Source organism: Rhinopithecus roxellana, chromosome 10 (assembly GCF_007565055.1).
Source record: "Rhinopithecus roxellana isolate Shanxi Qingling chromosome 10, ASM756505v1, whole genome shotgun sequence".
NCBI classification, from domain to species: Eukaryota; Metazoa; Chordata; class Mammalia; order Primates; family Cercopithecidae; genus Rhinopithecus; species Rhinopithecus roxellana.
The window spans coordinates 106,657,598-106,682,646 of NC_044558.1; the positions used below are offsets into that span (position 1 = coordinate 106,657,598).

Consider the following 25,049-nt stretch of genomic DNA (forward strand, 5'->3'; position numbering starts at 1 on the left):
CCCCGACCCCCGGACGCACAGCCTCTCGGGCTCGCGGTCCCCTGACCCGCGCTCCTCCGGGTCGCGCTTCCTGGGACCTACACGTGGGGTCCGAGGACGCGGGCGGAGGGGGCGGTCCGAGGGGCCCTGCACGCAGGGCTTTGTCTTGGGCCACCCGGACACGGACGCGTCAAGCTGGCGGCCCTGGGCGCGTGGCCGGTACTCTCCGAGAATCAGTCCCTTCTACTGTCATCGAGTTTGGAGAAGCCCGGCTGCACCGCGTTTTCTTTCCTTTTGTGTGTGTGTGTGTGCGGGGGCGGGGTTGAAAACAATTTGCTAAGTGGAAATATTTTAAATATAACACTATTTCCGCTGGGCGCGTTGGCTCACTCCTGTAATCCCAGCACTTTGGGAGGCCGAAGTGGGCGGATCACCTGAGGTCAGGAGTTCGAGACCAGCCTGGCCAGCATGGTGAAACCCCATCTCTACTAAGAATACAAAAAATTAGCCGGGTGTGGTGGCAGGCGTCTGTAATCCCAGCTACTTGAGAAGCAGAGGCAGGAGAATCGCTTGAACCCGGGAGGTGGAGGTTGCAGTGAGCCAGGATCGGGCCTCTGCACTCCAGCCTGGGCAACAAGAGTAAGACTCCACCTAAAAAAAAAAAAGAAGAAAAGAAGAAAGGAAAAGAAAAGAAAGACATGACATTGCAGCCATGGGTGTTCTAACTGGGCACACAGTGGTGCTCCACTAGCAAATGCAGGACGCCCACCCCATCGTGCCCCCCTCCCATGCGACCCGGAGCATCCTCCAATAGCCAAACATCACGCCTGCCCTGGGTTTTAGGGAAAGTGAAGCTCCAGTCACTTCCCCCTGAGAGCATGCTCAGAGTTCATCTGATTCGGGCTCTGGATAGTCAGGGTCCCTGTCGGTGGCGAGATTAAGGGCGAAGTCAGAAGGGATCACTGGCAGCCCATTCCCCTGCCAGGGGGTGAGAGGAGCTACCTTATTTTTTCTGTGCTGTATCTTAGATGATGACAGGCTATTCTAGCACATCATTTCAGAAGGTCTGGGACGCTCCTGCCACAGCGGCAGGACCACATGTTCTGGCTGTCTGTCTCCCTGTTCCCCCCACTGTAGACATGTAATGACCACCACCAACACTGGGAGGCTGCTCTGTGGTGGCCATGGGAGGAGCATGTCCAGATGGACAGCTCAAACCTGGGGCACAAAGGCTAGCATCGCCATGGTGCTTTGAGAGCCAAGCTTCCAGGCCATTTCAAAATCAGTTTTCCCCAAGTGATAACAACAAGTAACACTTTTACCTAAAAACCCAAATACCCAAAATGGACAGCCCTCTGGGCCGGGGATACACCATCAACAGCATGAACTGAAGGAAGTCTCCAGCCAGACCTCCCAGTCCTGGGTCTCCTCCCCTTCCTTTCTCTCCCTCAGGACCTTTGAGAAGGTGGCAGAAGGCCACCGTACAGGGAGGAATTGGGAAGTTGGTGACAATTAACTCGTTTCAGAATTCTGGCCAGCAGAAAAAAGGAGAGGAGGCTGGGTCCCCTGCAAGACTGGTGCCCAGGTCTCCCCTGAGTCAGGAGGCAGGTGATCCCTGCACCCCCTCCCCGCCACCCTCAGCCAACGGCAGGCCCCACAGCTGACTGCCCTTGTCTGGGATCTGCCATTGACCCACCCGCTCTGAGTAAAGGACGTCAGCCAGACCCTGTTTGTTGGCTAACGTGAGCAAGACTTCTCCTCAGCAGCCAGCGAGGCCCCTTCCTTATATTCTTTTTTGTTGTTGTTGTTGAGACGGAGTCTCGCTCTGTCGCCCAGGCTGGAGTGCAGTGGCCGGATCTCAGCTCACTGCAAGCTCCGCCTCCCGGGTTCACGCCATTCTCCTGCCTCAGCCTCCCAAGTAGCTGGGACTACAGGCGCCCGCCACCTAGCCCGGCTAGTTTTTTGTATTTTTTTTTTTTTAGTAGAGACGGGGTTTCACTGTGTTAGCCAGGATGGTCTCGATCTCCTGACCTCGTGATCCGCCCGTCTCGGCCTCCCAAAGTGCTGGGATTACAGGTTTGAGCCACCGCGCCCGGCCCCCTTATATTCTTCATGGCAGCAGCACGGGCCTGGTTGTGGGGACCGCCATCCAAAAGGAGCAACAATGCATCTGTCTATCGCTGTGTCCAGGGCCTCTCAAGACCCCCAGATGGGCATGGGGGAGGAGGTGAGCGCTGCAGGCCTCTGGGAGGGATGGGCATGAGCCACAGGCCTGTCGGAGCCAGGCTGACCTGTCACCCCTCTGAGGCAGAGGACACTACCTGACCCTTCCCCAGGAGGCTGCTCAGACCCTTAGGAGCCCAGCCTGCCGTGACCGCAATCCCAGGCCACTTCTTCCTCAGCCTTCCCCCAGAGCATGCTAGGAGGGGCCGCCAGGAGGGGCAGGTGCCCACGGTCCCCTCAGAAGAGACTGCTGGTCCAGAGGCAGGGTGCATCTAAATGTCAGCGTTTATTTCCTGCTCAAGGACATCAGTGGGACCCAGTCAATGGGCTGAGGGGCTGTTGTGCCACTGCCACTGCCCACCCGGCTTGGACTCGGGGCGGCCAGTGGGTCAGCTCCTGGCTGGTCCAGGCTGGGCTTCTGTGCAGGAGAAGCTGGCCGGAGCGTGGAGGATGATGGCCTCGGCGTCAGGAGTGTTTGGGCAACTGGACCCTTGAGCAGAGGCAAACAGTGCCCAGACTCTGTGTCCAGCGGCTGTTCTCAGCTGGGCTCCCTCCCAGTGCCACAGAGGCCCACAGTGCACAGATGCCCACCCGGCCACTGCTGAAGCTGCTTTGTCACAGCCGATGGTGGGTGCCCAGGTGGGGCTCTGTGGCTATGGCAGAACCAGGTCCTCCCTGTCCACTGTGCACTTGGCGCCGCTGGGCTCTGTAGGCTCTTCCAGGCCACCTGCACCACTTCCAGCCTGCGGACACCCCGGAGGCAGCCTGCTTCCAAAGGCTGTGGCTACTAGCCCGGAGGCTTCCCAGACATGGGTGGGAGAGGCTGGTCCAGATTTCTGGCTCCTCTGTGAGCCGGCACAGCTCCGCAGGCAGGCCCCTCTTCCCAGGGTTCTGGGAGCTGCCTCTCTGAGCCAGGAGTGGTTCCGGCTCCCCACGCCCCTCCCTCCCCTCGACTGGCCCAGCTGCTCTCCTGGGTGCCTTTCCTCTGGAAGTCATTCATTTTTCAGCTTGCCTTACCCAGCCTGAGTGTGGTCTACAGACACTAATGGAGGTACCGGGTGCCTCGCAAATCCTTCTAGCCTCAGCGTCCCCAGCTGCAAAATGGGTCACAACAGCAGCGGCTTTAAAGTTTTCCCTTATGTTACAGTGACCAGCACTGAGCCCCAGGAGCGCCGGGAAATGCTGAGAGAGAGAGAGCTGGGGATTGGTCTAGGTGAGGCCCTCCCCTGCGTCTGCTCAGGGCCTCAGTCCTGCTGTCCTGCCCCGTCCCTCCATTCCTCCGTGAGCCCAGCCTGGAAGTCAGGGAGCGACCTCTCCCGTTGTACTTCATCTGCCCTGAGCCCGCGACTTCCCTCCTCCTCGCTACTTGACACCTTGGTTCACCTGAGTTTCCCTTGCAGGGCCTGGAGCTGCTGGCCAGAGAGCAGAGGTGGGCGGGCTGCCGCTGTGGGCTACAGGCTGGGCACGAAGCGAATCCTCTGGGAGTAGGCGAGGTCAGCGACGTACAGGAGCAGGTTGACATAGGTGAAGGTGGCCACCACCAGCTGGCTGTCCCAGGGACAGCTGTCTCGAGCGCAGTCAGGGGGCCGTTTGGGCTCGCCATACTTGGGATCGAAACAGAAGACTGGCCAGATCACGGCGGCACTGAGGTACAGGAGCACAGCCAGGAACGTGTACACCACCACCAGCCGGTCAAAGGGGCAGCCCAGGCCCCCTGTGTGGCCCATCACACTCAGGGCCACCACGGCCACCGTGGCAAGGAAGCACAGGCTATAGACAGCGACGCACCACTGGGTGGCCACGTAGCGCCCGTAGCGGCTGTCGTGGACCAGCGCCCCAAAGATGATGCAGGCCACAAAGGCCTGGACGATCTTGAGGAGCCCTGACACTGTGGCCATGTAGCTGGTCACCTGGCCGGGCCGGGCCCGCGTCAGGGCCACCTCCACGGCGTAGGCCAGAAAGAGGAGCCCGGCGAAGACGCTGGCTGCCAGGCGGAAGTCCCTGGTAGCACAGCCGGCAGGCTCGGGGGGACACTCCCGCCGGGCGAAGTACAGCGGGTACAGGACCGCAGCCGTGGCGCACAGCAGGGTGGCCAGCATGGCGAAGGCGGCGGTGAAGTTGCCCCAGGAGAGCCGCAGGCAGCCATGGAGCCGTGTGAACTCACAGGCCACCACCAGTGCGGAGACAGCAAAGCAGAAGCCCCAGGCAGCCATGCAGAAAGTGCCCTGGACGCCCGTGAAGCCGCCCCGGTGGGCCACCAGGCTGAAGGTGGTGCAGCCAAAGGCCAGCTGCAGCACGCGGGCTGTGCCCACAGGGGACGTCACGGCGCCCAGGTGCAGGTATGCACTCCCAGGGGGCTCCATGGCACTGCCCATCTGGCCAGCCACGTTTCCGGCTCACACAGTGCTCCAAGGCCCTGGGGTCCCTGCTGGACCAAGACCTCTCAGTTCCCTGCAGTAGTGGCAGGCGCCCGCAGCCTGCAGAGGCGGTGACGACGGTGACATTGCAGCAGGGCAGCCTCTCTGCTGCCTATGTGAGGCGGCCCCCCCCAGCGCTATAAATAGCCGTGATCAGAGCCCTAGAATAGCAGCCCACGTGCCTGTCCCCATCTTAGAGAGACATCTGACCCCTGGTCTGCTGTGGAGCCCCTGCCGGGACCATTAACCGGTTGGCTGCTGGCACCACCCCCACCTCCACCTTCCGCCGCCTCCCCGCGCACCTGCATCTGTCAGTCTGGTGAGTTGGTTTCACAGCTCTTGGGGGAGGGGGAGGGAGAAGGAAGGGAGCAGAGAGCATGAGGGTCCCCACGGGTAACCCCAGCTCCAGCAGCCTCCAGGGCCAGCTGTGTGGGGGAGGGGTGTAGGAGGCGGGAGGCGGCAGCCAGGGCTCGCGGCGAGTAGGGGGATTTCCCCAACACTTATCCCACCTCTTCTGGATGGCCGTGTGGTTCAGAGCCTGCGTGGGCTTCAGGATCCTGCTGTCATAGCCTGAGGTTCACAGGGCTCTACTGTGGCCATGGGGGGAGCAGAGCGTGGAGACCATGGCTCTACTTCCCAAGCCCCCCTCCCCACCCTCATTCTGTCTTGTCCCTAACCTGCCTGGGGCAGAGACGTTTGACTGTTAGTTACTGTCTGCAGGGGCCATTCTGGGCTCTTCACTTGTTCTTCACATTAAACACCTAGACAAACACTCAACTCTTCCCTTTTTTTTTTGAGATGGAGCCTTGCTGTGTCGCCCAGGCTGGAGTGCGATGGTGCGATCTTGGCTCCCGTGTTCGAGCAGTTATCCTGCCTCAGCCTCCCGAGTAGCTGGGATTACAGGCGTGAGCCACCACGCCCGGCTAATTTTTTTTGTATTTTTAACAGAGACGGAGTTTCACTATGTTGGCCAGGCTGGTCTTGATCTCTTGACCTCTTGATCCGCCTGCCTCGGCCTCCCAAAGTGCTGGGATTACAGGTGTGAGCCACTAGGCCCGGCCCCTCTTTTTTTTTCAAGACAGGGTCTAGCTCTGTCACCCAGGTTGGAAGGCAGTGGTGAGATCACAGCTCACTGCAGCCTCGACCTCCCAGGCTTAAGTGATCCTCCTGCCTCTTTTTATTTATTTATTTATTTATTTATTTATTTATTTATTTACTTACTTATTTATTTAACCATTTGCAGTCACTCCCAAATCTTCCATTTTTAAACTAAAATATGAAATGTTTTTGAAAAGGAAAAAAAAGATTTCTTTTTTTTTTTTTGAGACGGAGTCTTGCTCTGCTGCCCAGGCTGGAGTGCAGTGGCCGGCTCTCAGCTCACTGCAAGCTCCGCCTCCCGGGTTTACACCATTCTCCTGTCTCAGCCTCCCGAGTAGCTGGGACTACAGGCGCCCGCCTCCGCCCAGCTATTTTTTGCATTTTTAGCAGAGACTGGATTTCACACTGTGCTAGCTAAGATGGTCTCGATCTCCTTACCTCGTGATCCACCGACCTCGACCTCCCAAAGTGCTGGGATTACAGGCGTGAGCCACCACGCCCGGCCACAATAATACTTTTCAACTCTCATATATGACTAACCACTTCCCAAACATCTTTTGTTAAGCTGTTTTTGGGCCAGGCGCGGTCGCTCAAGCCTGTAATCCAGCACTTTGGGAGGCTGAGACGGGTGGTTCACGAGGTCAGGAGATCAAGACTATCCTGGCTAACAGGGTGAAACCCCGTCTCTACTAAAAAACACAAAAAACTAGCCGGGCGAGGTGGCGGGCCCCTGTAGTCTCAGCTACTCGAGAGGCTGAGGCAGGAGAATGGCGTAAACCCGGGAGGTGGAGCTTGCAGTGAGCTGAGATCCGGCCACTGCACTCCAGCCTGGGCAACAAAGCGAGACTCCATCTCAAAAAAAAAAAAAAAAAGATGTTTTTGGCCAGGCACCGTGGCTCAGGCCTGTAATCCCAGCACTCTGGGAGGCTGAGGCGGGTGGATCACAAGGTAAGGAGATCGAGACAATCCTAGCTAACACGGTGTGAAACCACCGTCTCTACTAAAATAGAAAAAAATTAGCTGGGCGTGGTGGCGGGCGCCTGTAGTCCCAGCTACTCGGAGGCTGAGGCAGGAGAATGGTTGTGCCACTGCTTCAGCCTGGGCAACAGAGCGAGACTGTCTTTTAAAAAAAAAAAAAGATGTTTTTAACAAATTTTACTGTGAATGTTTAATTTTTAAAATTTCATAATTGGGATATAAACTATTTTATAAGAAATGGGCATTCATATTTACACGAACACATATACATTCTAACTCTATTGAAGAAGAAATATAAGTACCACTGGGCATAAAATAGAATACATTTAAAAATAAAAGTGGTCACAGTAACCATCTCATTAAAAAAAAAAAAAATGAAATCTCCCAGAGGAAAAATATGTCGTCCATTTTAATGAAGATAATTTTTGTAACAAAACATTTTCTTTAAACAGTAACAACTAAACAGATCCTCTACAGGCTATTAAAAGTTGTATGATTGTTATTTTCCATAATAAAAGATAGGAGGAAAGTGGTAATTTCAGTAGGAAGTAGGTCTAGGAATTACCAACCACCACAATGCATTTGGATAAGAATGAAAACAAACTTTATCCATAGTTTGTAGTAATTAGAGTAAATCTTACCCACTGGTATAAGCAGTTTTCCATTTCCATTTACTTTCACGGAACCACCATAGTATTCTGTCCTCTTAAGAAAAAGTTTGTAAAACGCCAAGGGTCAAGCACAGTGCTTGGTACACAGAAAGGGGTTCAATATTTTGAATGAACAAATTACTAAGCGAATGAACACAATGGGCTCTCAAACCCTCCCTACTCCCTCTTAGGTATGCTATTATGTCCATTGTGTGCTTTGGCACCTCTCCATGTCAATCATGATGTATTTCCTTTCCTTTATCCCTAGAAATGCCCTGGTTATTCTTTCTTCCTTTAGAGATCTAGAATCTATAATTACCCTGATCTCGCTTGAAACTCCTCATTAAACAATAAAGGACACCCTTTCCCTTGGGCCTTCCTCACGTCTCTAACATAACCTCTCCTGAAGCAAGATTGAATCTAGTTGAACACGTTGTAAGATAAAGCTACTGAAAGCAGTTTCTGCCCCCACGTTTATTTGAATTTCTCACCCCCATCCCTACTTAACAAGTAATTTGTTCCAAAACATTTATCATCAGTGTCACATCAACATATTTACACGTCAGCCTACTGCAGCTAACTTTGTAACAATGAGAGAAACATTCAGAGTAATACTGAGCATCCTGCCATGGGTCTGAAAAATTGAATTCAAATACTCTGTGCGTAAAATGCCTAGACTCTGCCATTCTAGCACATCTATGAGCTGACCTAGCAAGTATATCGTTAGACTACAAATTACCTTTTTCGTATGACGTGTAAAACTCCATCAAAAATGAATTCTTCCTAATAAAGTTTTTTATGGTGTCTAAAATTGCTGCGAATATCAGTTACAATTTTTACAATGATCTTTTAGCCATAAGGCCATTATTTGTAGAATTCCTTCTATATTTCAGTTATTTGTCACCTATTTAGGCTGGGCCTAATAGCAAAACTGTCCCCCGTTACTGACTTCAGAGAATTATTCGGGCACACGATTTATTGCCTATCTTGATTAGACTCCTGAGCCCCCCGCCCCAGCCTCTCTGCTAATCTCCCTGGACCAGACAACTCCATTAGAATCTGGCACCCACGTTTGTTCTGCCTAACACTGCAGGAAGGACAGAGACTTCAAAGCACGTGTTTTGTTTTTTTTTGTTTTTTTGGCTACCAAGAAGCCAAATTTCTGTATCCTCTACCATTCAAAACCCCAATTCAGCAAATTTACACAGGGGTTTTTCCTCCACGTTAAGCAGTTAGTCGGGTACTAGAGATACACATATAAAACACAGACTCTGCCCTCAAACAACCCAATGAGCAGAAAAATTCTCTTATGCACAACGAAAACGCTTGTAATAGTAAGATTCAAGTGTGTAGAGGAGAAGTTTGGTAGAGTGTATATGACACTTTCTTTTTTGTAGTACAGAAAGATAAATCTGTAGAAAACGGAGAAAGACAACTGGGTAGAAAATTTATTTCAAATATCTAACCCAAATCTTCAACAGATTTTCCATTTTAAATATTCCAAAAGGTTGTACCATTGTATAGTATACTAAATGCGGGCTCATTTATCACTTAAAAATTTTCAAGCTAAAAAAACTCAAACAATTAACATTTGGGAAGAAAACAGTACGGACTGATACACAAAGTGGTCAAAATATTTCAACTTTCTAAACCGTATGCACTGGACTAACTGTTCAATATTAGAATATCTCTACATTTGAATTTGGATAGTCCACAGTGATAACTACCGGACTGAAAAATCTGACATCGAACATATGCAAAACTAATGGCTAGTGTGAAAAAAGCTAGAATGGGGAGAGAAAACTTGAATGTGCCAAAACATTTAAAGGCTCTTTAAAATATCCCAAGATGCTAAATTAAGGACAAAACGATTAGAGTTCCAAGAATACAAACTTTCATTTCTTTCAAGGCAACTGAATATTGAATCTCATTGAGATTATGAAATATTCTATAAGCATGTGCTTAACTCCTATTTGGCTTTCCGAATTTCACCACAGTGAACAACCCATTCTTTTTCCTTATTTACACCAAATGCTCGTTGTGAACACAACTCAAAATGGAATCCCAGGCCCCAAAAGTCACCAGCCCTACTTCACCCCCACAGGCAGCTACTTAACAGATAATAAGGAATTCAAGTGCAGGACCTGAAGGTCTTATTTCCATGCAAATTTCACAGTCCCCGTTACTTGCCCAGATACAATTAAGGCTTAAAAGGTGGCAGGAGTGGGGGACTTGGGGACTGGTCTGAGGAGAAAGTGAACCTCCCAAGGTTCCTAAATGGTTTTGCTTCCAGTATAAAAACTGCGAGAAATTATCCAGCTATCAGTAGAATTTAACAGCTCAAACTTGCATTTGAAACAATTACTATATTTCACTTTCTTTTTTCATGGGGGCGGGGGATAGTGTCTTACCTACTCTTAAATTTGAACGTATTAACAAGTTCCCCTCCGCCCACACTGACATATTTCTTATCCCCCATAATGAATTCAGCCATATGGCATTCTTTCCCATCGAAGGCCATCGGGAATGGCTTTAGGAAACTGATTTTCAAGCACTGGGATCTTTAAGCGGCAGCAGGTGCCGGCAGCGCGGGACCGATCGATGGAGAGGAGACGGGCAAGACGCCGGTAAACCGAGCGCCACAACCGCCATCCCGAAGCGCCCCGGGACTTCGAGCATCACCTCGCGGTAATCCCAGCAGCGGGAAGGATGCGGCTGGACCCGGGCGGTGCGTGCTCCACACAGCACCCAGCCTGCGCCAGCCTCTCCGCGACGCTTGTGCCGGGGTCAGCGCGAAGCCCCTCCGCGTCCCCGAAGCCCTCGCCCCCTCCAGCCCGCTGCCCCTGGCCGCCGCATCTCCGGGCACTCGTGAGGCGGCCGCCGGGACGGGGCCGAGCACTGCAGAACCCACCGAAACTTCCCAGGGGGCCACTTCAAAATTCGCCGGACCCGTCGCTGCCGCGCGCCCCTCGGCTCACTCCCCTCCGCGCGCCCGCAGCCCCCGTCTCTCCCTCTCTCAGGACCCCCAGCGCCTTGCGCGGCGGGAATACTCCCCCAGGTGCCTCCCGGCCCGGGGGCTGCCGTCGCACGTCCGCTCCCGCAGGGGTCCTCACTCCGCCAGTCGCCGCGGCCCCGCGCCCTCGCTCACACTCACCAGCCCGAGCCGGGGCGGCCATCTTAGCGCTCACCCCGGCCCCCCCGCCCCCCGGTTCCGCGGCCTCGGCGACCCGGTCCGGCGGCTACGACAGCAGTGACGCGCGGCAGGCCCCGCCCCTCCCACAGCCCCGCCCGTGCGCCGGCTCTGCGCGGTCACCGAGAACCTGCTGGCGGCCGCCTTCCGCGCCTCGTGGCGGGGGAGTCGGGACCACAGACGGTCCCCAGCGCCGCACGTGGGTCTGCGCCGACTACAAGCACTGCCTCCCCGGCGGGCTTCGCACCTGTCGTGCCGTCGGAACCCCGGAGGGTAAACCCTGAGTGTCCTGTGTGCCTGTGAGCCGCAGAATCATCCACGGACGTCGTTGGTCTTTCCCGGAATTTCTGCGATTTACACAACGTCAAATTGTTTAGCAGAAACGCGTGGCAAATTCCGTTATCTTTAAAACCTTCCCCAATTTACTGGCATAGAAATTCTTACAGAAAACGTTTCCCTCTTGAAGCGACCCCTGGGTGTAACTTAAGTGGCGATGACGGCTGTGAATTGGGTTTCCTCGCATAGCAGAAGGGCGAGAGAGGTTCCAGAATGGATACAGGAGGGGCACCGCTATCCAGAACTGCCTAAGCTGAAATTGCCCATTTAAATAATGAAGTAGATATCGAAAAGGAAAAGGAGGGGACATTTGGAAAACAGGAACTAGTCAAGGCTAAGGTACCTGAAAATTAACCCATTTATATTTATTGGATTATTTGTGTTCAACTCTGAGCCAGATTTTTGTTTTTAACTGAACCTATACTCAATGACGAGCCAGTTCTACTTTGGCCACCCTGTGGAGTATACTGAAAATTTTAAAACTCTTCAAGGAGAGCTTAAAAAGAAGACAAACATGCAGAGTTAACAATACATCAGTGCAATGCAAAATCTTGCAATATCTTGCAAGCTATAAAACTGTTCCTATCTTTTCATCGTCAATTTTATTCTGGGGAGTATGTTTCAGTGGTATGACCTAAATAAAGAAATGAGTGCACAGAGGCCTTCACAGCGTATTATCCAAACACTGGAAAAGGCGAGAAGGAGCGGGGCAGGATTCTAACAGGAAATGGCTAATTAAGATCCGACATAGAGGCCGGGCGCAGTGGCTAACGCCTGTAATCCCAGCACTTTGGGAGGCTGAGGTGGGTGGATCACCTGAGGTCTGGAGTTCGAGAGCAGCCTGGCCAACATAGTGAAACCCTGTCTCTACTAAAACTACAAAAATTATCTGGGCGTGGTGGCAGGCGCATGTAATCCCAGCTACTCGGTAGGCCGAGGCAGGAGAATCGCTTGAACCCAGGAGGCGGAGTTTGTGGTGAGCCGCCATTGCACTCAAGCCTGGGCGACAAGAGCGAAACTCCGTCTCAAAAAAAAAAAAAAAAAAAAAAAAAAAAAAAAAAAAAAAAAAAATCTGATATAGTAACACAGGAAGTTCTTATGTTAACAGTATAGATAACAAAATAGCAACAATGTCTAATCAATTCATGTTTGAAAAATACCAAATATGTACATGAAGTTACAACTGCATAAAATGTAGTCACGCAAATAAAGATTAAAGGGATGGATTTGCATAGTTTAATACTCATTTCCTTCTTTTTTCTATATATTTAAGTGCATAATAATTCTGGTTCAATAATGACCCCAGTACACTTCTCCCAGTCAAAACATCTAACCTCTATCTTGTACTTTTGCCCACTACCTGAATTTCTCAAATGCATTAAAAGCATTGCATAAGGGCATCTCTTAAGATGAAATATTTAAAATTTAAGTATTTCTGGCATGCAATATGGTTTTTCCTGTAATTCCTTGAAAGCAAAATATGAATAATAGAAAAATCAAAACTCTTGCGTTCCTATTATAATGCCATAAAACCATTCTGGAAGGTCGTTTGGGAGATACGAAGAGTCTTAGTTGCCTCCCTCTGGTCTAGTAATTGGGCGGGGTCTTTTAAGGACTAAAATGATGTGAATAAATGAAGAGAAAGAGTGGAATGGGAAGAAAAGCAGAGGCAAGCTGTGTAAGGCATAGGTGGAGAGTGCTGAATAGTATCTTCAATAAAATGCCTTAATACAATGATGTAAGCTAGGAAGAGGTGAGGAGTGGGAAGGGAAGAGGCTGGAGACAAGAAATTCTCATTACTAGAGTTAGTAATTAAAGAGCAGATGTTTGTAGTTTAGCTTTTTCTTCATACTTATTGCTACTTAATTCAACTTTGAAATTTCCTCAGCTACCATTTTATTCATGATCTTCACTACCTAGGCCTAAATTATACCATGCTCTAGCTCCTTTCCTGAGCTCCAGATCCTCTCTATTGCAATTTCATTTTTACACAGCAATCATAATCATTCTTCTCCTTAAATTTTCCTATTTGTTTTTTACCCGTGTCATCGAATCTAAGCTTTTACTGTCACATAAAAAAAAGAAAAAGAAAAAATCCTCCTTCCCTGCCCACCTTCATCAGTGATGTCCCCACACTTACCTGTTAAAACCTCAAAATCAGTCTTTCTCCAGGTCGGCCTTTGGACAACTCAGAGGTCAGTCCCTGTAGGATTGCCCACTTTCCATCAGGGCAGATGGTGATCTCCTAAGTGAAAAGTCCTGGCCGCTGCCTCCAGTGGCCCCCTGCAAATCATTACAAATCAACTTCTTTCAGGTCTGGCTTAAACTCTCACCTCCTGGAAACTGCTTTCCTGAAGTCACAACCGGGCGTGCAGATCCCCATCCCCCACCCCCAGCAGTGCATTATTATGCAGTCACTGCTTTTGTTCCGAGTTCTGAGCCTGCTTCTATTTGCATCTAACCTCTGGGGGCCGGGACTGTGCACTTGCTCCCTTTCTATACCTCTCCACAGTTCCTAGTACTGGCCAAAAACACTGCTGAAATGCCTAATGAATCAACTAGAAGTTCCTTAGCATAATATAGGGGCGTGGAAGTGATGTTTAGGGGGATTTCCTTTGTTTCCCTGATGCCCAGATGGAGAGAAATGGCAATTTGCCCTTCCAAGGTAAGCAGTTTCCTAAACAAGATAAAATTTTAACGATTCTGAAACCCAATGAGTGTGTAACTACTCAATTCTGAGGTACTACACAGACTAGTTCTGCCCTTTGTATTCTGAGAGAAAAGTATGAATGAATTAAAAGAAGACAAAACATTGTACATTTCATTAACCTCAGAGTGACTTTTTATGCTTTATGTCGATTTTTAGAATTTCCTAGTCCAGTCTTTCATGAATCAAAGAATATTTCAGGAATCCTAATTGCAGACTGAAGAATTTATGAGCTTATTAAATTTTAGGAATCTGCTTTTAAGACTTTTCAGAGTTTTACAGACAATGCTCTTACCTAATAACTAAGATTCATTTAACATTTTTTTGAACACCTACATGCCTGGCACCATGCTAAGAGATTGAGATATTCATAGCATTCATTTCAATGGTTATGAGGAGATGAAGGATTGAGCAGAGGAAGTGGGTAAAGAAACGCTAAAGAACTCAGCCATAAACTTTTGATTAAGGTGTAGCAACACACTTCAGTTGAACTTTTTAAATGAGAGGAACCCAAATGACCTTAAACTTCTGGCAAATATGACAGAAAGGAGTTGAGAGAGTAGTATGGAAAAAAGAACACCAGATGTAAGCTATGGTCTTAGTGGAGGAAAGTGAGTAGCAGGGGCTTTAGAATTCACCTTTTTTCTTTAAGAATGAGGGTGGTAGCAGGTAAGGAAGGTAAATGCCAGCTGAGTAGATGGTACCAAAGTTGATTTGTTTTTAAAAGACCATTGTTTATTTGGTGGTCTGTCAGGGAAACTTGTACCTTGGAGGTGAATTTCCAACATAGGCCTACTGGAGACTGAAACCCTGAGCTCCAGGGTTTAGGTATTAATGGAAGCAAAATTGTGAAGTGAATCCATTTCTCCCCCTTTTAAACGTTCACTCCACCTCCACCCTATACTGTTTTTCTTTCTTCTTTTCTTTTCTTTTTTGAGACAGAGTTTCACTCTGTCACCCAGGCTGGAGTGCCGTGGCGCGATCTCGGCTCACTGCAACCTCCACCTACTGGGTTCAAGCAATTCCCCTGCCTCAGCCTCCTGAGTACCTGGGATTACAGGTATGCACCACCGCGCCGGGCTAATTTTTGTATTTTTAGTAAAGATGAGGTTTCACCATGTTGGTTAGGCTGGTTTCCCATTCCTGACCTCGTGATCCGCCCACCTCGGCCTCCCCAAGTGCTGGGATTACAGGCGTGAGCCACCATGCCTGGCCTACTCTAGGCTCACTTTTACAGGGATCCTCAGGCTGGTGTGTCCAGGGCTTTACTGCAGTCTGTCTCTCTTCCTTCCCATTAAAACTTTTCCCATTTTGTTCAGGACAGTTACCCCATCCTTTCATTATCTCTCTCATCCTTTCATTATCTCTCTCTTTTTATTTGTTTTTAAAATAGAGACAGGGTTTTGTCACCAGGCTGGAGTGCAGTAGCGTGATCATGGCTCACTGCAGCCTTGACCTCTCAGGCTCAAGCAATCCTCCCACCTCAGCTTCCTGTGTAACTGGGACCACAGGCATGCGACACAACTTTTGGCTAATTGATTTTTTGTAGAGATGTGGGGGCTGGGCAGCGGTTCTCCCTATGTTACCCAGGCTGGTCTCATACTCCTGGCCTCAAGCAATCCTAGTACCTCGGCCCCCCAAAGTGCTGGGTTTACAAGCATGAGCCACCATGCCTGGCCCCAACCTGTCATTATCTAAGGAGCTCAGTTATGAAGTTAAGTTATCTACTTTGTATTGTTAGTGTTTAGTATTTTTGTTTTCATTTCTCTCTAAGACTGTTCTAATGGAACCTCCTGTAGACATCCAGAGTATGGAATTTCTAAAATGACATTTTAAACGTTGTGACAGATCAGTGGGATAGATATTTTCCTAAGCCAAGGTACTTTCTTTCCAAGGATAAGCTATGGGAGGTGATGAGAGCAGAATACACACGCACACACACTATACACACACGCACATACATATATATACACATACGCACACCCATATATACACATACGCACATATATAATTACAATTCATTTCGCTGTAATAACAATTTGTCTAGTTATTTGCAATCCTTTCAGGATTTTTAAAATTTCTATCTCATTTGTAGAGTTTGGAAAATAGTATCCATTCTATCTTCTTCACAATAATGTTTTAAGGATTAAATGAGGCAATTTTGCCCATGGAAACTGCCTAAACTGTAAGGAGAAAAGTCAGTGTGTTTATCATTATTTCTCTCTTAGGGTTACTATTACCCTGTAAAGTTTTTTGAAGTCAGGAACAGACTTTTGTTCATATTTATAACCCCTATAGCAATTGATACAGAACCTCACTCAGAATAGATAAGCGGTGTTCCTTTAAATCAAGTTTTACTTCTGTACTAAAGTAAAAGTGCTATAAAGGTTAAAATTAAGTCTATTACTCTGAGAAACATGGTGATAATATTTTAGCCTCCCTGTCTCATAGTAGGGAGGGAAAGGATCTGGAAAGGCAGAGGGAGAAAAGGAATGGCACTAGAGGTAGAAATTTCAACTCTTAAAGTTTTAGTAAACCATGCCAAAAAGACACTAGTAACTTTTCATGGGGGAGAGATTATTGGGGTACTAAAGTTTTATTTTTATACTCTATACATGTTTTTAACCCCATTTCTTTTTTTTAAAAAAAATAGTAGAATGAGGAAAGTGTCGATGGATAATTGTAGTTGTTTGTATAATTACTTACATCTTGCCAAACCATTTGGAAATTGAAATCCTGCAGTGTCGCTCCTGGGTTGTAAAAGATAAGAAAAGTAAACAGAAAACCACCTCAATGCAGTGTGATATTGCGTCATTTAAAGGAAACCACAAACTGTCTATTCAGGATGTATGCGCACAATGAAAAGAGCTAACAATTCTTCATGTGTGCGAGCTAAGGATGACCAACCTGTTTTTCTCTGCCATCTTAAGGTTGCTTCTTCTTACGCCAAAGTACCCGTGGTAGCAATCATTGATTTAGTAATCTGTAAATAGTGTCTGTAAGCCCCTTTTCCTTAGCTAACCAGTGATTAACTCCTAGAAAAACCACATTTTTTTTCCTGCCACCCAAGAGTGCAGTGGCGTGATCTCGGCTCACTGCAGCCTTGACCTCCCAGGCTCAAGCAATCCTCACACCTCCCAAGTAGCTGGGACTACAGGTACATGCCACTACACCCAGCTAATTTTTGTATTTTTTGTACAGATGGGGTTTCACTATGTTGCCAAGGCTAGTCTTGGACTCTTGAGCTCAAGTGATCCACCCATGTGGGCTTTCCAAAGTGCTGGGATTACAGGCATGAGCCACTGCACCCAGCCTTGAAAGCCACATTTCTGAGGGAAACTCTCTGGGGGAAGGGAGGTTGTGTGTAAGGTAAATAGTCCCTATCTATTTCATTTTATTTTTGGTTTTGAAATTAGTGTTTAAAGAATTAAGCATAATGAATACTTGATATGAATTTCTTGGATGGTTTTTGAGATGGAGTCTCACTCTTGTTGCCCAGGCTGGAGTGCAATGACACGATCTCGGCTCACTGCAACCTCCGCGTCCCGGGTTCAAGTGATTCTCCTGCCTCAGCCTCCTGAGTACCTGATATTACAGGCACCTGCCACCACACCCAGCTAATTTTTTTATTTTTAGTAGAGACAGGGTTTCACCATGCTGGCCAGGCTGGTCTCAAACTCCTGACCTCAGGTGATTCACCCACCTTGGCCTCCCAAAGTGCTGGAATTACAGGCGTGAGCCACTCTGTTTGGTCCTTGGATTTTTTAAATGTCCTAAATATGTGGTTCCTAATCTTTAGAAAAATAATGAAGGATGAATCAAACATTATAGGAAAAAAAAAAGCTCGAAATATGACATGTAATGGAATGTTTTTCACAAGTATAAAGTTTTATTTTGTTTATTTGGATGAAAACTCCAAAATGCCACAGGAATGATCATAGAAGGAAATTTCTATAAATTCACCATTAAATGCCTATGAAATAATCTTTTCTTAAAAATCAATGGTAGTAATCAGGGATGACTTAAACATTTATTTGCTTATGCCCATAACATCGTATTAAATTTAAGATAAGGGCCGGGTGCGATGGCTCACACCTGTAATCCTAGCACTTTGGGAGGCCGGGGTGGGTGAATTGCTTGAATTCAGGAGTTCGAGACCAGCCTGGGCAACATGGTGAAACCCCGTCTCTACTAAAATACAAAAAACTAGCTGGGCGTGATGGCACATGCCTGTAATCCCAGCTACTAGGGAGGCTGAGACAGGAGAATCACTTGAACCTGGGAGGCAGATGTTGCAGTGAGCTGAGATTATGCCATTGCACTCCAGCCTGGGTGACAGAGCGAGACTCTGTCTCAAAATAAATAAATTAATTAATCAATTTAAGATAAAAGGGCCGGGTGCGGTGGCTCATGCCTGTAATCCCAGCACTTGGGGAGGCTGACGTTGGTGGATCACCTGAGGTCAGGAGTTTGAGACCAGCCTGGCCAACACGGCGAAACCCCGTCTCTACTAAAAATACAAAAATTTGCCGGGCGTGGTGGTGGGCGCTTGTAATCCCAGTTACCCGGAAGGCTAAGGCAGGAAAATCACTTGAACCCGGGAGGCAGAGGTTGCAGTGAGCTGAGATCATGCCACTGCACTCCAGCCTGGGTGACAAGAGCAAAATTCCGTCTCAAAAAAAAAAAAAAAAAAATTAAGACGTAAATGTGGTCTTATCATTAGTCACAAAATTAAACTGTGCAAGACAATTATAATTCTGCCTAGCCTCATAATGAATAATTTTCCCCTTATTATTTTGTTAAATATCAGTCTACATGTAATTAAGATTAGACTTATTCCTGCAAGAGAACCTACATAGTAGCCCTTTGTTGTGTTAGTGTGATGGGATGCCAGGAGAGACCAAATGTCCTTGGTCCGGTTTTGGGGGTCAAAAATGCCCATATTACTAAACAACTTAAGGTCTCAGGGTAAAATGAAAATCTGGGAGGAGATAATTTAGTAAGCTCTTATTAGTGCTAATACCTGAGTACAAATTAATGAGTTAGGTAAGTTTATCATGTCCTGAAGAAAGTTGGAAGCATGTTGTTAAATTGTGATTGAGAGGGAAAAGGAAGGGTAAGAAAGGTGTGTGGGTAGTAGGCTGCCTGTGGGAGACCAGATCAAGAGTGGGGCACTCACTGTGTCTTTGGAGAAATAGAAAGAGGGATCTGAGTGAGATGCAAAACTTTTAATCTAGGGCTACCTATGCTCAAGAAGTTAAACATTTTATTTTATTTTTATTTTGAGACAGTCTCACTCTGTTGCCCAGGCTGGAGTGCAATGGTGTGATCTTGGCTCACTGCAACCTCCACCTCCTGGGTTCAAGCGATTCTTCTGCCTCAGCTTCCCGAGTAGCTGGGACTACAGGTGCACCCCACCACGCCCAGCTAATCTTTGTATTTTGTTTGTTTGTTTGTTTTGAGACAGAGTCTTGCTCTGTCACCTAAGCTGGAGTGCAGTGGCGTGATCTCAGCTCACTGCAACCTCCACCTCCCAGGTTCAAGCGATTCTTGCGCCTCAGCCTCCTGAGTACCTGGGATTGCAGGTTCCCGCCACCACACCCAGCTAATTTCTGTATTTTTAGTAGAGACAGGGTTCTACCATGTTGGCCAGGCTGATCTGGAACTCCTGACCTCAGGTGATCCAATCACCTTGGCCTCCCAAAGGGCTGAGATTAGAGTAATTTTTGCATTTTTAGTAGAGATGAGGTTTTGCCACGTTGGCCAGGCTGCTCTCAAACTCCTGGCCTCAACTGATCCACCCGTCTTGAAGTTAAACATTTTAAATATCTACTGAAAACCTAACAACCTAACAGTTCTCTGGGAGAAATGACTCTATGATCAATTCTGTGCTTAGGGAAAAGAGCAGCCTCCTTTGAAAGTTATCTGAGGTGGAGTTTTATGCATTTACACATGTCAAAATATATGTTCCTTCATAGAGCCCACCCTAGGAAAACTTATACAAACCTGTCAATCACCTTGTTCTCCAGACTTTTTTTTCTTTTTTTTAACCCCCTCTCTTTGGCAAAACCAACCAGTTGAATTTTCGTTCTGTGCCAAGCAGATGATTGATTTTATTTTTTTAGAGACAAGGTCTTACTCTGTCACCCAGGCTAGAGTGCTGTGGCATGATCATAGCTCACTGCAGCCTTGAACTCCCAGGCTCAAGTGATCCTCCCTCCTCAGCCTCCTGAGCAGCTGGGACTACAGGCATGTGACACCACACTCTGCTACAGGCAGGTGATTTAAATGAGTGAATCTGGCAGGTGATTTAAATGAGTGAACCTTTTCCTTTCTGGGTGTGACTGTGTATACATTGTGTAAGTATTAATGCCCTGAAAAAGCTCATGTAAATGAATTCACTGATATCAAACTTACTATTTTTCAAATATTTGCTCAATTTTTTTCCCCCATCACTCTAGGTGTTAAACAAAACACAACTGTGGGGTGGATTTTGTGCATTCATCCCTGGCTTGTGAACTGTGGATTAAGGGATCAAAGAGCCACACCTTTTGCTTTGGGAACAGTGGGAAAGGCACAATAATTTTAGCACAGTGTGGAAAATGTTATGAGAGTGATATGCGTGTTTAAATTCTATGATCCATTATTACAATGACTCTCACACATACATCAACTCCCTTGTGCCTTTCTCTTGACAAACGTGTATCCTCTTTAAATTCAACTCTCCCACCTGCTCTACAGCGCCATCCAAGCAGGCTGATGAAGCTAGAGAAAAACGACCATGATCTGATGACTGACCCCACTTTAAGTGACCCCATCATGCTGCCTGGAAATCTTCCTGTATACCTCTAGTTTATGTATTCTTCTGTTTTCTTAGATGACTATTTCATACTTTCAAGTCGTTCACCAACATTTTCACAGTTCTTCTCTCAGCCTCACGCTCAGGTGATAGGCTCTCTTCATTTTGAAAATTGAAGCAAGAGGACATCTATCCCCGCATATATTCACTACTTGCTTCTCTGGTCTTCTACTCAGCCTTCCATCCTGCTGTTACTATGCATTAACTGTCCATGTTGCTTTTTTTTTTTTTTTTTTTTTTTTTTTTTTTTTTGGTTTGAGACATCCAGGCTGGAGTACAGTGGTGCAATCTTAGCTCACTGCAACCTCCATCTCCAGGGCTCAAGTGATCCTCCCATCTCAGCACCCCAAGTAGCTGGGATCACAGGCACATGTCACCATACCTGGCTAATTATTTTTATTTTTATTTTTATTTTTTGAGACAGAGTCTTGCTCTGTCGCCCAGGCCAGAGTGCAGTGGCTCAATCTTGGCTTACTGGAACTTCTGCCTCCCAGTTCCAGCAATTCTCCTGCCTCAGCCTCACGAGTAGCTGGGATTACAGGCGCCCACCAGCATGCCCAGCTAATTTTTGTAGTTTTAGTAGAGACAGAGTTTTACCATGTTGACTAGGCTGGTCTTGAACTCCTGACCTCAGATGATCTGCCCGCCTCAGCCTCCCAAAGTGCTAGGATTATAGGCCACCACTTCCAGTTATGCTTCTTTTTAAGGCCAGTTCTCCCATTTTGTGCTAGATCCCACATTTTTTACTTATTCAAAGATGTTATTTGAGCAATTTCCTTTTTTCTTCTGTATTATCAAATATTCCCTCTCTACTGACTCATTACCAACAGCAAACAAATGTTTAAACACACACACACCCCCCTCTCACTATCCTTTCCAATTAATTAATTAATTAATTAATTAATTTTTTTTTTGAGATGTAGTCTCACTCTGTTGCCCACACTGGAGTGCAGTTGTGTAATCTCAGCTCACTGCAACCTCTTTCTCCCAGGTTCAAGCATTCTTCTGCCTCAGCCTCCCAAGTAGCTGGGATTACAGGTGTGTTCAACCATGCCCAGCTAATTTTTGTATTTTTTAGTAGAGATGGGGTTTTACTATATTGGACAGGCTGGTCTCGAACTCCTGACCTCATGATCTGCCCTCCTCGGCCACCCAAAGTGCTAGGATTACAGGTGTGAGCCAGCGTGCCCGGCCCCCTTTCAATAAATTTCTACATTCTCTGCTTCCCTCTCCTCCCATTCTCTCTTGAACCCTCTCTCATCATCAAAATGCTATCAAAACTACTTTGTGGAGGTCAGTAATGAACTCCACATTCTAAATCCTCAGTGTGACAAATGTTTTGACACATAATTACCCCCTCTTGGAAATACTTTCTTCCCTTGGTTTCCAGCATACCACCCTCCTCTGATTTTCCTCCTTCCTCTTCTTCTGGGGTATCCTTGGCTAGGTTCCTCAAATACTAGCCACTGCAAAATTGCTCCTGGTTATAAGAAGGTCTAAATGTCATAACAAAGTTTGCTGTTTATTAGATGTTATGACATTTAGACATTCTTACAGTATTTAGTTATTAAATTTTTTTCTCTTCACTATCTCCGCTCACAGTGATCAATGAGATCACTGATGACCTCTTCCAGGTTTAGGGTCTTATCCAGGTTTAGGGTCTTAGGGATGTATACCATCTATACATCCATCACTCGAACACTTATATTTTCAGCCTAGACATCTCCCAGGAACTCCAGATTCATTGATTCAAAAGCTTACTCTACAATTCCATTTGGGTATCTTAACGAGTACCTCAGACTGATTCACATAACCCACTTAATATTATGAGCTGAGGCCGGGCGCGGTGGCTCAAGCCTGTAATCCCAGCACTTTGGGAGGCCGAGACGGGCGGATCACGAGGTCAGGAGATCGAGACCATCCTGGCTAACACGGTGAAACCCCATCTCTACTAAAAATACAAAAAAAAACTAGCCGGGCGAGGTGGCGGGCGCCTGTAGTCCCAGCTACTCGGGAGGCTGAGACGGGAGAATGGCGTAAACCCAGGAGGTGGAGCTTGCAGTGAGCTGAGATCCGGCCACTGCACTCCAGCCTGGGCGACAGAGCCAGACTCCGTCTCAAAAAAAAAAAAAAAAAAAAGAAGACTCACTTCTTGCTTACCTCCTAGCTTTTCTTTGCCTATTTCTTCCTCCATAAAGGAGGGGGCTCATACCTATAATCCCAGCACTTTGGGAGGCTGAGGCAGGAGGCTTGTTTAAGCCCAGGAGTTTGCCTAGGCAACAAAGCAAGATCCAATCTCTAAAAAAAATTTTAAGGCCAGGCATGCTGGCTCACGCCTGTAATACCAGCACTTTGGGAGGCCGAGGTGGGCAGATCACCTGAGATAAGGAGTTCGAGACTCTATGTCATCTAACTGCTTTTTAAGATTCAACAGATGCATTTAGGATTACAATCCTCTGTAAATGATCATTTATGTGAAAATTCGCTTATTAAACATGTTACAGAGCCATGGTTAAATTTGAATGTGCGTATTTTTCTTTCTTCACATTATTTTTATCCTAAGTGAATTAATTCAGGAACAAAATCAAATACTGCATATTCTCACTTATAAGCGGGGGCTAAATGTCAGGTTCTCATTCACATAAAGATGGCAACAGTAAGGCTGGGTGCGGTGGCTCACATCTGTAAGCCCAGCAATTTGGGAGGTCGAGGCAGGCAGATCACCTGAGGTCAGGAGTTCAAGACCAGCCTGACCAATATGCTGAAACCCTGTCTCTACTAAAAATACAAAAATTAGCTGAGCTGTGGTAGTGCGCATCTGTAATCCCAGCTACCCAGGAGGCTGAGGTGGGAGAATCGCTTGAACACAGGAGATGGAGGTTGCAGTGAGCTGAGATCATGCCACGGCATTCCAGCATGGGTGACAGAGGGAGACCCTGTCTCAAAAAAGAAAAAGAAAAAAAAAATGGCAACAGTAGATACGGGGACTACTAGATGGGGAGGGTGTGAGGGGGAAAAGGACTGAAAACTCAATTGTTGGTTACTGTGCTCAGTACCTGGGTGATGGGATCATTTGTACCCCAAACCTCAGCATCACGCAATATATGTAACAAACCTGTATATGTACCCACTGAATCTAAAATAAAAGTTGAAAAAGAAAAAAAAAAAATAGCAAAGACAAAGAAAACCTATTAATGGAAATCATAAGTGAAAAGCTTAGAGCCATGAATGTAGGAGGACATCAATATATAAATCATAAACAGAAGAAGAATCAAAGAATGCCAAAAAAGATCTTCTGCAGGCCAAAGCATGGACATTTCTAAGCTACACACATACAAATAAAAGAATGAGGTAAAAGAGCTTCCTAATTCACATGAAGAAACTTGTGTACATTTAATTAATTAACAAATTAATTTTATTTTTTGAGATGGAGTCTTGCTATGTCACCCAGGCTAGAGTGCAGTGGTACGATCTCAGCTCACTGCAACCTCCGTCTCCTGCGTTCAAGCAATTCTCCCTGCCTCAGCCTCCTGAGTAACTGGGATTATAGGCATGAACCACCATGTCTGGCCTAATTTAAAAGGCCAAATACAGCTTCCAGAAAAGTAAATTATATACCAATTTATTCGACAATAATGATACAAAAATTCAAAATAAAGTATTGGCAAATTAAACATATATATAATTTTATATATATATATATATATATATATATATATATATATATATATATATATATTGGTGAGATGGAGATTTATTCTTGTTGCAAAGGCTGGAGTGCAATGGCGTGATCTTGGCTCACCACATTTTCTGCCTCCCAGGTTCAAGAGATTCTCCTGCCTCAGCCTCCCGAGTAGCTGGGATTACAGGCAAGTGTCACCACGCTCGGCTAATTTTGTATTTTTAGTAGAGACAGTGTTTCACCGTACTGCCCAGGCTGATCTCGAACTCCTGACCTCAGGTGATCCGCCTGCCTCGGCCTCCCAAAGTGCTGGGATTACAGGCGTGAGCCACTGTGCCCGGCCAATTTAATATATATGTTAAAAATATATATTTAAAACTTTCAAAGATAACTTGACATGTTGCTAGATATATTACACAGGGTAGAGACTTAATACATGAATGCAGATTCACTCTATTTGATTCTGGTTGATTCCCTTGCTAACCCTGTGGATATAGTGCAGTCAGAGATAATTTACATTTTAGTCTTGAATCAATGAAGCTTGTTTTACAGGTTAAAATCTAAGTCTATTTTCTGACTAGTGGGAATAACCTGATTTTTATGTCTTGCTTATATCTTACTGTTTTCATCTTCTCTATCAGGAGTGCTAGCTGAAGTGGGGAAAATCAGAGTTTATTGCTGGAGGAATGGAGAGAGGAAGAATGAGGGGATATTTCAAAGCAGTGGATTTGCATATTGGCTCTCTTATTTACTAGCTGTGTAACCTCACACATGTCATTTAACATTTGTGACTCTCAATTTATCTTAATATGAAAATTATAGACCAGTCGCGGTGGCTCACGCCTGTAATCCCAGCACTTTGGGAGGCCGAGGCAGGCAGATTATACTTGAGGTCAGGATTTTAAGACCAGCCTGACCAATATAGCGAAA

At 46.9% G+C, this 25,049-nt stretch overlaps 1 protein-coding gene across 1 annotated transcript; it reads right to left on the reverse strand.

Annotated features, from left to right (window-relative positions):
* Positions 1-2,563: 2,563 nt before the first annotated feature.
* On the reverse strand, positions 2,564-4,692 carry LOC104654975 (myeloid-associated differentiation marker-like protein 2). Its single transcript, XM_030939472.1, has one exon. The coding sequence runs from the start codon at positions 4,575-4,577 to the stop codon at positions 3,654-3,656; it is 924 nt and encodes a 307-aa protein (XP_030795332.1). The 5' UTR covers positions 4,578-4,692; the 3' UTR covers positions 2,564-3,653.
* Positions 4,693-25,049: the final 20,357 nt, after the last annotated feature.

Excerpts from the sequence above, each read along its gene's own strand:
- LOC104654975 (XM_030939472.1), bottom strand. The coding sequence starts at position 4,577 with ATGGGCAGTGCCATGGAGCCCCCTGGGAGTGCATACCTGCACCTGGGC.